The sequence below is a fragment of the Artemia sp. Qi Xiang Cuo genome, chromosome 15 (assembly GCF_049724085.1).
Source record: "Artemia sp. Qi Xiang Cuo chromosome 15, ASM4972408v1, whole genome shotgun sequence".
Lineage (NCBI taxonomy): Eukaryota > Metazoa > Arthropoda > Branchiopoda > Anostraca > Artemiidae > Artemia > Artemia sp. Qi Xiang Cuo.
The window spans coordinates 37311892-37324401 of NC_142808.1; the positions used below are offsets into that span (position 1 = coordinate 37311892).

General features: G+C 34.6%; 1 protein-coding gene across 2 annotated transcripts in view; it reads right to left on the minus strand.

The window, feature by feature from the left end:
* Positions 1-12510, minus strand: part of Prps (phosphoribosyl pyrophosphate synthetase) — a 39016-nt gene that overhangs the window by 4675 nt on the left and 21831 nt on the right. For both annotated transcript variants that reach the window (XM_089101720.1, XM_089101719.1), the window contains exons 4-6: positions 7791-8014; positions 5223-5396; positions 1622-1781 (exon numbers count right to left, since the gene is read on the minus strand). In XM_089101720.1, the coding sequence (XP_088957846.1) occupies positions 1622-1781; positions 5223-5396; positions 7791-8014 (558 nt within the window). The remainder of the gene's footprint in view (positions 1-1621; positions 1782-5222; positions 5397-7790; positions 8015-12510) is intronic.

The window sequence follows — 12510 nt, forward strand, 5'->3', positions numbered from 1 at the left end:
GTCCGCCAATTGGGTCGAACAAGAATATAGGAATAGATTTAAGGTAAGTAGAAAAACTTCATGAGAAGGGGTTGAACAAAAAGTAGGACGTCCACCAATTGTGTCAAGCGAGAACATAACGAAAGATTTAAGATAAGTCGAAAAACTTCATGAGAAGGGGTTGAACAAAAAGTAGGACGTCCGCCAATCTGGTCGAACGAGAATATAAGAAAAGATTTAAGGTATGTCGAAAAACTTCATGAGAAGGGGTAGAAGAAAAATTAGGACGTCCGCAAATCGGGTCGAACGAGAATATAAGAAAGGATTTAGGTTAAGTAGAAAAACTTCATGAGGAGGGGTTGAACAAAAAGTAGGACGTCCGCCAATTGGGTCGAGGGTGTATAAAAGAAAAGATTTATAGTAAGTAGAAAAACTTCATGAGAAAGCTTTGAACAAAAAGTAGGACATCCGCCATATTGGGTCGAACAAGAATATAGAAAAATATTTAACGTAAGTAGAAAAACTTCATGAGAAGGGGTTGAACAAAGAGTAGGACGTCCGCCAATTGGGTCGAGCGAGAATATAAGAAAAGATTTAAGATAAGTAGATAAACTTCACGAGAAGGGGTTGAACAAAAAGTAGGATCGTCCGCCAATTGCGTCGAACGAGAATATATGAAAAGATTTAAGGTAAGTAGAAAATCTTCCTGAGAGGGCGTACTAAATGAAGCTCTGAATACTCTGTGGTAGAAGGAGAGCGTGTGTAGCTGTACTGGCCTCGGGCAGCTTAGTAGTGCAAGAGTTTGTAGCTTTGGGCCCGAGCTTTGTTTATACTGAATTTCAGAAAACCTGATGCAAGTAAAAATGGAAAAAGAATTATATTTTCATAAAATAGTTCCTAAAAATCTCTTAAGGTTCAGAATTTCGATTTCAGGTTTGGTTTCTTTTTTATATTGTTGAACAGACTGAAAAAAAGAAAACTTTTTCGATGCGTTTTCTCCGTTACATTTTGATGCTACGCAGTTATTTTTTTGTAAGCACTCTTGGCTCAGGCATAATATTTTTTTTTATAGGGGCATAAGCACCAGAACTTCAACGCAAGAAACAAAATTATAGAAACAATATGGACGTCTGAAAAGACATCTTATATCTTAGAAATTTTAAAATCTGATAACGTATATACTACTACTACTGCATCTACGTACGCTCCTCCTCCATCCCAATCTATTCAAAGCCTCCCTTTTTACTACCTCCCAAGAAGTTTCCATTTCCCTTAAATCTTTCGTTACGACATCATACCACACCATTCGAGGACGACTTGCTTTTCATTAGAAATCACCAAAATATTAATAGAGATAGTACAATCATCCTTTCCCTACAGATGTAGACAAAAAAGTGGTGTCACGCGAGGAAGACGGGCATGTGCCCATTCCTCCTAGATATTTTTCCTCCCCTTCCTTGAATTTTGAAGCATGCCTATTTAGGGGTATTTTATAGAAAAATGACTTTCTTGGTATTTTTTTTCTCACTGACGAAAAAAAAAACAAAAAAAAAAAAAAAAACAACTAAATTTCAGTGCATTGACACTACTGCTGCTGAATAATAAGAGAATGAGCGTTTGTGAGGATATTTGAGTTAAATACCTGTATTTTACTGCAGTCCTTCATGTGTTGTTCCTGTGGTATGGTGTTTGTTACAACAACCGCTTCAAAGCAGGCATTGTTTATTCTAGAAATTGCAGGACCCGAAAAAATACCATGGGTGAGAATCGCGTACACTTTGGTTGCTCCAGCCTCCAAAAGCCTTAAAAAAGAATGTAAAGAGTAGTATTTTTACAGCATACCATGCTTCATAATTTATCCCTAAGGATAACTTACAAAAGGGGAAAAGGCGCTAATTTCGACAAATAACATCAACACCGTTTAGCGTTCCTTGACATTGTTTTCAGTGCAATAATAAGGCAAAATTAACATAATAATAAATGTCTGATCTCAGTTGACACAACTATAAAGCTTGAAAAATGCCAAGAAACAGCAAGCGGTAGTTCATTGATAATTTTTTTGACACTACCACCAGTTTCCACTCTTATAAGCCCATACTCTTTGAATTTATCATAAAAGCATAAGATCAAGAGAAAGCACGTAGCAAATGAGCTAAACAGACAATGCTAAAATCTTGAAACTAAACTAGATCGAGAACAAAAAAAAAATCGTCATCACCATGGGCAACAATAAGTTGCCCATGCCCTTTGAATTCATCGTAAGAAAACGTAAAATCAAGAGAAAACACAAAGCACATGAACTAAGCACACAACGCTAAAATGTTGAAACTAAACTAGATAGAGAAAAACAGAAACCGCCATCAACACAAGGAGTTACAGAGATAAAAAGAAAGGACAAGATGCGACTAGACTTTATGCCTTGTGATGTATTATAGATCAGACCCTCCAGGCGCGTCATTAGCGCTCGGTTGCAAATTCTGTCCCAATAATTCACCATTCCTTGCCTTTACGCAAAAATCTTCATTGGAGGATGCAAATTACTACTCAATAGTCAACCTTACGTAAATATTTGAAGCTTAATTTTCTTTAGACCATTTGTCAATTCTAAGGAAACACTAAGAAATACATTATTTTTCTCTGCAGAATGGTTGCATTATCAATAAACTGTTTTATAATTATCTTATATTATGACTGGCCAATAAAGGATCTAAAGCCGAACTAACCAGCCATGACAAAACTAAGAAAAAAAAGAAAAATGATTAATTTAAAAAATCACCAATATTCAAAATAAAGTGTTGCAAAATGTCCAAGGGATTAGTTCAAGTAACAAACCCAAAAGAAGAGCATCATCAAAAGCTTTGCACAAAATTATGTCGCAATAATATAATCTAGTTCATTTGTTATTTTAAATTTTTAATCCAGGTACTTTTGAGATTGAAGGTAGCTGCCAGATAGTTCAGAAGTCTGAGAAAATTCATTAAGAGCCTTAATTTTGGTTTTATGCAAATGACGTCATGTACTATGTTAGTACATCATATAAGCATTTCTTATGACATCATATACGGCATCTTATAAGCATTTTCTTCTATGATGTCATGCATAGCATAAACAAGATTGTTGAGTTCCCAACGCAACAGTTATTTAAGTAATAGAATGTCTGTTGAAAGGCTCAAAAAGAAAATTTGCAGTTGCAGTTACTATAAATGATGATTCTTTGGAACCAACACCTGAACTATCAAACGTGATGAGATGTGAAATTTGACAACCTGGACCATCAATTGCGCCAAAAAAAATACGGGCAGCTAAAACAAATGCCATTGCAAGAAAGTGAGGGAGTCAATAATGAAAATGAAGAGCAGCGAGTCAATGAAAATCAACCTGACAGCGAGAATCAAAACGTGTCAAAATTGAAAATGATAGCAATGATGACTGGGTTGGGGATCTTTGCATTGATAAGTTCATTGATACCTACCGTACCTTTGTTTAAAAAAAACAAAGGTTTAACGATATGTATTGCATAATGATGAAAGATGAGCCGAGGTATAAAGAAGCAAAATAACAGATAATGCCAGCGATGATTTTTGGGTTTTGGATTTGACATGGATAAGGACATCAATATCTACCATACTTTTGAAAATCAAAAATACGGGCTGGATAAATCGTTGGAAGAAGGAGAGGTTTTCGTCCCACCACCTGAACAATTAAAAGAAGTAAAAGTTTCGGCGATACGTCTTTTATAATGACAAAAAACAAGCCAAGGCAAAAGAAGAAGTTCTTGTCCCACCGCCTGAACAATTAAAAGAAACAAAGGTGGTTGTCAATGCCTTCCATATCTTTGAAAATTAAAAACTTGGACAAGATAAATCGTTGGAAGAAAAAGAAGTTTTTGTCCCACCACCTGAACAATTGAAAGAAACAAAGGTTTGGCGACATGTCTTTCATGATAACAAAAGACAAGCCGAGGCAAAAGTTAAAAATCCAATAAGAAAAAATATTTTACAAAGGCACCACTTCTACGAGTTTAAGGTCCATTTGGACGTCATTACATCAAGAAAAGGCTGAAATCGTTTGCGTTTGTAAGACAAGCGACATAGAGAATTTATATATAGAATCCCTGCCGCGTACCGAGTGCCGGCGGCTTCATATATATATATATATATATATATATATATATATATATATATATATATATATATATATATATATATATATATATATATATATATATATACATATATATATATATATATATATATATATATATATATATATATATATATATATATATATATATATATATATATATATATATATATATATATATATATATATATATCTTAGACACACTATAAGCAGTAACACATGGTAACACTGTAACTATAACAGTTTCACTATAACCGGTTATTGGTTCTGTTTTATAATATGTTAAGTAACTTTTAGCCAAACTTGTATATGACGAAATAAGTGAGCATTTCTTAAGTCTATTTAAAGAATTATTATTATTTAATTTACGCTATATCTCCATCCCCTCTCAAGCAATTCAAATAATACCCAGATCATTACAAATGAGTCGTGTCTTCAAAATATATTGACGAACATTAAAGTATAAAAAGTGTTGATGAATATAAACGAATTTTCCAAGAAATTTCCTGGCGAGTCATAGTCCCGTAAAACTAAAGAAAATCCAGGAATAACTACCATCTTTCAAAACGCGTTTTACCGAAATAGATTATAGATTTGTTCAGATATGGTTGTTGTAACAATCACAAGAGTTGGAACAAGGCCAGCCCCCTCCCCCCAATCAAGGGATCAAAAACTTTTAAAGTGTACAAAAAAGACATTTCCCCGCAAGTGTTTTTTCATTTGTCACATCTTTTAAGCTTCTTAGCTCTTGCGCCCCCCCCCCCCCACCCGAATAAAATGAACTAAGTCTCCACTGCTGAAGGATGTAATTGGATCATTAAGGGGTCATGTGGGTCTAATTTGACTGTCGAAGCATTCAACATTTGCCTATAAATTAAGGGGGGAAACACCAAGAAACATACATTAGCTGGTCTTGATTTTTATATACATAAGCATTCAGAAAATGGATCATAACAATTTGGTTTAAACAACTTTTTGGTTAGAGTTTTGAGATTTTTAAAAATCTTCTCTTTTTGAATTATTTTCCAAGCCATGCTTAATAAGAGTCGCTCCTAAAGCACCCTATGAACAGACAGCAGCTTCCTGTACTCAAAACTTACTTTTCAGCAGCATGACAAATTGTGCCGCATGTATCTGCCATATCGTCGACAAGAATGGCAATTTTATCTTTGACGTCACCAACTAATACCATTGAAGCAACCTCGTTCGCTTTCTTTCTTTCTTTGTGAATAAGGGCGAATTCAACATTCAGACGATCTGCAATCGAGGTTACTCTAAAAAAGAATAAGAACATTTTAGATAATTTAACAAGATAGAGATATTACTTTGAAAAGCCACTATCAGACATATTTTATACAGAGCAATCGGAAAGATAGAGGGGGGGGGAATCTTTGCTCTACAGCATTTTAATATCGTTTTTATAATTAAGCACTCACTTTTACTCAATATCACTAGGTAATCGCATAAGTAGTCGTGGCACAATGTCACAATACACCGGTTATTAAAAAGTTTTGTAAGGAATATGAGATAAATTAAAAAGAACAGAAGTTAAGTTTCTTAAGTGCTAAAATTAGCAGCGTGCTGCAACGATTTCAGATCCAAAAAGGCCCGACCCGGAGACCACAGAACCTGACTTTAGTTTTTCTGGAGACGGAAACGAGCTTAAACATTTAATCCCTTTTAGAGACCCCAGTTTTACGATTCCATTTGCACATTCAATGGCAGAATTAGACTTATTATATTTACAACAAACTTCTGCTTTTTTATAGATCCTTGTGTATTTCCTCACTTTTACACAAAAAATCGAAAATAATTTTGCAACCTTAGGAGGGACTATGTGCTACATAAATACACCCCCTCCCCCCAATCAAATCCAGAAAACTCGACTTGGAATAGGACTATACTTATGACACGAGACCCAATGACAGAACTCCTGGTCGTAGCAAGCGATGCGGCCGAAAGGCAGACGAAAATTGAGTTTATTAGCAGTGACTAAACCAAATTAAAAAACAAATATGTCTGTAATATAACACAGAAGTAAAATAGAGTAACTTTGCAACCGCTTCCAACGCAAAACCTATCTGAATAAATAATAAGAAAAATAACTAGAAGATAGCCATTCTCTTCTTAAAAAGAAACGAAAACTTTAATTATTTTTATCTAGGCCAGCTGAACTGTAAATATTGTTCACTCTTGTTCAGAGGTAGACTTGACGACCGGTCCCCCTGTCACCTGACTGGTGTGCCCTCAACAAAAATGGCATTTGACACTTTAGATAAAAAAAAAAAAAGATTTGAGAAAGTTTAAAAACAGGTTATATTAAAATTAATGAATATATAAAATTAGTATAAAAATCAACTTTTTTGTACGTCTACTGTTATCAAAATTCTGCTTTTTACAGCATCAATTACTATCGGGCCGAGTCGCTCTGTACTTCCGTTTCGTTACCACGAACTGTTTTACAAGGGATCGGATATAATCTTTTCGACTTTTATGTATTTGGTTGCTCTTGCCAAATTGACCTCAAGAGTCGTCAGTTGGTATGGGACAGCGTGGGAACTTGATTTTTTCAGGCCTATTACCCCTTTCCCACTTTCCTCGATTACCGTTTGCCCTCTTCAAGCATGAGTAAGTTTAGGAAGATGATTCTGTCGTTTTTGATGTTACACAACTTGCTACCCAAACACTACACTTTGCATACCACCCTAATAAGCCTAATTTATTCTTGAATTAGATTTTGGTTAATTCCTTCCATTACAAGCTGCTCATTGCAAAAATAAGAACTATAATCTTGTCCCCAATAATTAAAAAAAAATTAAACACCATAGATACCCTCATTGTTTCAATCCAATACATTGGTGGTTCTAGGTCAGGACAGGGGAGGGAGGGGGCAGTGCTTATATTTTATATTTTTATACAGAAGTATATTTTCTGCTATCTAAAGCTCCTGTATTTTTACTAGCTCTTCACTAGGTTTTACTCAATGCTAGCTTTACTGTACTTTTACTTTACTCCTCACTTTTTTACTTAATCTCTTTACTAGTTTTGCTCTGTTTTTACTCTATACTAGCTTTTTAATTAATTATTTTCGAAAGTGAGAATTACTCCTAAAGTTAAAAAAGAAATGTCAATTACAAAACAAAAATTCAAACATGTAACGACACATAAATATACAGACTATATCTATACCATGGAATTTGGCATACATATTCACAAACATACAGATTAATATATGGAGACAAGCAGACTGACCTTAACGACCTAACTGCAACATCAACATGCATACATTAGTTAAATCTCTTACAGAAATGATTAGCTTGAAAAAAGTAATGAATTTCCCGAAATTTATAGACCACAAAGGTGTACTTATTGTTCACTGAGCGCGACAGGAAGGGCCTCCAGGCGATAGTAAACGTAAGATAGTCCTTCCCACATCAGAACAATTATTACAGGGATTCATGCTTTGGGTATTGAAACAACAAACCCAATTCACTTCTCCACTCATGCAGTATCCCTTCCTGAATGAAATCAAGCGTAAAAAGTCCTTCAGAAGCAGCCGAATTAGAAGTCAAATGCCTCCATGACGTAACCCAATACAATTAAACATAAAAAAGTTTTTGGAATTTTCTATTTGAAATACATATGCATATGGCTCAGTTGATCCCCACCTTTTAGCTCCACCAGCATCTGGGGATACGATGACTGAGTTTTTCCAGTCAGGAATACTTTCTTTAATCCATTTTAACACAGCGGGTTCTGCATACAGATTATCCACGGGGATGTCAAAGAATCCTTGAATTTGAGAAGCATGGAGATCCATGGTAATTATGTGGTCAGCTCCAGAGACGCTTAACATATTGGCAACTAACTTCGCTGATATTGGCGCCCGACTCTGCAAATATGAAAAAATTTAAGGTCACGGCAAAACAGAAAAGGAAAACGCTTAAAAAGGAAGAAGATATCAGCCGAAAAAATATAACATCTAATCATTACCATCTGCCTGAAGGGTATGTGTTTGTACCTCTTAAAATCTGAAAAATTATTAGATATATTCAAAATGTGCGAATTATGCATAACAAAACTCAACCCTGTATGGGAGTTATGGAGAAATAGTGAAATAACATAGCAGTGCTGATGGAATTGCGAATGCATTAAAATTGGTAAGATTAAAACCGACAATTCATTTCTGACTCTTTCTTATTTAATTTCTAATATCGATTCGAGGATAAATACATTTGTATCATATGTTTCTGTTTAAATCTTATTGTTGTAGTTGTGTGATACTGTTTTGTAACTTCACTGGTGTTTTCCTTCTTGTGAAATGACCCTCAAACAGTTGGATATGAGTGAACTTTGAATACCCAGGTTCTATAGCTAATCTTAAAACAAACGCCAAGGGAGGAGCGGAAGGACGAGATCTGTCTAAAAAATCCAAACTAAATATATTGGTATTTCGGCCCGAACGCAGTTATCCAATTTCCATGTAACCTACACATGTCATACCACTCATGGAGCTATCCATCCGCCCTGCTTAGGCTACATGCATACACAACTTATGCAACATTTACTGACGTCTCTTATTGGAGTTATTTTTTTTATGTCGGATATTCAAAATATGTGAGAATCTTAAAAAAAAATTATATCAGATTCTTATTGGACAAGTAGTCCAATCAGCTTAAATCTTGAATTGAAAATCAAGTATTTTGCAGTAGGCATCAAGACATGGCTAATTGTAGAAAAAAGCCAAGACATATAGTCCGAGTAATTGAGAGGCAAAAATGTTTAAATGGCACGGGTAAATGGTGGGAGTAAATATGACTCTTATTGGACAAGTACTTGTGTGTTAGTTTTTGGAAAGGCATGCCTGCCTAGATTCTCACGCAGGTTCACCAAGAATTTAAAATTGACATAGGACCGTTATATTGCGTGGAATGAGAGGCAAACAAGGCACGCCCGCCTATGGTCTTAGGAAGGTTGACCAAGAATTTAGAATTGACACGGGACCATTAATTTGCTTGGAATAACAGGCAAACAATCGTTTAAAATTAGAATCGTTTAGAATATCAGAGCCCATGTATATTTTGTTTTTAAGTAAAGAGCAAACATCCATCACATTTTCCAAGAGTCACGAATAGGAAAAACCAGCCCCTTTCCCCTAAAAAAGTCTATTTCGAAGTCTATTATTAACTTAGATCAGATATTGAGGATTATATATGCCTCTTCAAACATGGAATGAAGGCATGTCCCCAGTGACAATACCCGCGCTTTAATATAATGAGTCCTTAGATAATTATAACTTTCGATGCTCTTATCAACAAACTCATAAACTGAAAAATTTTGGTAACTGATAAAGTACTTGCGAATTGCCCAAGACACTAATTAGATGATGCCGAAATCAGCACATGGCAACTGCATGTGCGCTTGCACGGACGAAAGGTGCTTACAACACACGTGCATACAGGCATGTGCATGCAAGTGTGTACCTGTCTCCACTCACGTGCAAATAAAAAATAATCATTTGATAATTTGAATAAGAAATGCACAAAATCTTTGGGATTTCGGATGAGCCCCCACATATACATACCTTTGTTGTTGTTGTGTTTTTGGAGGGGGGGGTAAACTTTGCTGAAAATGAAGTGTATTTAAAGTATTCAGTCTTTTACCAACATAATTATTTTAAATCAATAATTTTCATGATTTCAAGGAGTTCATTATATATTAAAAAATTAGTCATTAATTAAAGCATAGCATATATTAAACACATACCTAAACAAACCTAACCTAGGTACCTTTTTGCCCCTAAACCCCAAAAAACTAAAGTTTAAATATTGTTCCCGGAGTGAGAAACCCCTGTTTTCAATCAGCCATCTTGAATATTTATTTTTTAATTATTTTAATTTATATATATATATATAAATATTTAGAAACAAACCAAAAATAATCATAATACATATTGTCTTCAACAAATCATTAATGACAGTTCAGAGCTTAGACGATTCGGGAGAGGTAGAGTGGCACCAATCTTGTTTGTAAACCCTGGTTAGCCCTTTGACATTATCTTTGTTGTAGTGTTATTGTTATGCCAAATAAAAAATAAAATGCTCCGAAATACAAACCGTCTTCAGTAAAGCGCGAATAACGCAATGCCCTCAAGAAGGTTAGGGGGTGGTAGCCCTACTCCTGTTTGTGTTATTTTCTGTTAATTTAAAGTTCGAATGGATTATTCATTTTAATTTATGTTCGCTTTAGGATTAATTTCTTCATCTATAGCACCATCTGTTATATTTATTTTGGACGTGATTATTTATGTTAATTTCTGTTCGTTTTAAGTTTGAATTTTATTATCGGCCTTTTGCTCCACTCGCCTTATGCTCTAATATATGGCTCTTTACTTTTCTTTGAACAATTTTTTAGTTGAATTAGTTAGTAAATATGGGAAAAAATACCATAAATGTGAATTTAAAGAATTGTCAAAAAAACACCGAGATTCAGCCAGGAGGGCAAAGGTTCTCGCTGGATATATGCCACCGAAGCATAACAATTGATAGCAGCAGCAATAATACTATTCCAAGACGAAAGTTTGTCCTTAGGAGCGCTAAAAAAGCTTAATATAAGAGCATGGAATAAAATGGGAAGGTAAAACTCCCCTAGACTTGGATTGTACAGATGATTTGAGCGTCCTATATATAAATGCTAGCAAAATGATGAACTTTTGTAGGTTTTGAGAGTTCAGGGTGCAAGAATAGGCTTGAAAATAAAAAAAATATAAGAGGACTATGTTGCTTAGACTAGGAATAAATGCAAGTGAAGAGATGATATTCAGCGATGAGAAGATTAATCGAGTGGATAGCTTCACTTATATGGGTGGTATCATAGACAGCGCAATAGCGCTGCCTAAGTAGAGAACGATGTTGGCACAATGCATTATTTTTTTTTTGGTTTTAGCCAGGGCACTTCGTATCGAAAAAGTTTTCGTAGAAACTTCGAAAAGGACTCATTCGATTGGCAATTGGAATGGCTAGTGCCCTTTTTAACAGTCGAAGGTGATTGGAAGGCAACTAACACCCCTTCCACGCCCAGCATTTCCCCAAACACGTCCAATCAGTTTTGAGATAGCCATTTTGTTCAACGTAGTTGATTTCCATATAGAAATTTCGTTTTTGAGGAGGACACTCCCCCCACAGCCCTCAGGGCAAGGGTTGTAAGTTTCGTCCTGGGGGCATGTAAGGTTTTTTATAGAACGTTTTGTCGTAGAAACTTCAAAAAGGGCTTATTCGATTGAGAATTCAAAGGGCTAGTGCCCCTTTTAATAGTCAAAAGTGATTGGAGGGCAAGTAACCCCCCTCTCACGCCCACCTTTTCAAATCAAAATTTTTAGATAGCCATTTTGTTCAACGTAAAATTTTTGATTGGATGTGTTTGGGGAAAAGGTGGGCGTGAGAGAAATAGTTGAAAGTTCTGGAAATTAGGTGCTTGAGGATGATAACCCCCCTCCCACACACAGCCCTCAGGGCAAGGTTTTAAGTTATGCCCTGGGGGCATATAATATTTTTATAGAAAGCGTTGTCGTAAAAATTTCAAAAAGTGCTCATTCGATTAGAAATTTAAATTGCTATTGCCCTTTCAATTTTTTTATGGAAGGGATGGTTGTGTAACTTCAGAAGAGGCTCAGTCTTTCTCCCTAAAAAAGACTATGTCAATATAAAACAAACAGAAATAAATCAAAAAAAACTTTTTGCACAAAATAAGTTTTTCAAAAAAAGTGAAAAACTCCATTAAACCAAAAATTAACAAAAATAGAATCAAATAATTTACCAAGCATATAACTACCAAAAAGCAGTATCAATAAATAAATGAAACCCAAAACAAACAGAAATTGAAATAAGTCAAACTCAAAACGAGCAGAAATTAACTGAGTAGGGTTCTAAACCCTATGCTTTCTAAAAGCCAGAATATAATTTGTACTTTACTGAAAAAAATTCATTTAAATGTTTTCACTTTTATAACTAATAAATCAAAAATTAATTGAGATTTTAAGGTATAAATATTAGCATATGTATATTAAATTGACAATGCACATTTTTTTCAGTAAATTCATTTAAATTGTTTTCAGTAAAGTACAAATTATATTATGGCTTTTAGAAAGAATAGGATTTAAAACCCTACTCAGATTAATTCCTGCTCGTTTTGAGTTTGACTCCTTTTAATTTCTGTTTGTTTTAGGTTTCATTTATTTAGTGATACTGATTTGTGGTAGTTGTATGCTTTGTATATTATTTGATTTTATTTTTGTTCATTTTTGGTTTAATGGAGTTCTTTAATTTTTTTTGAAAAACTTATTTTGTGCAAAAAGTTTTTTTGATTAATTAAAAGTAAAGACGGTGAATG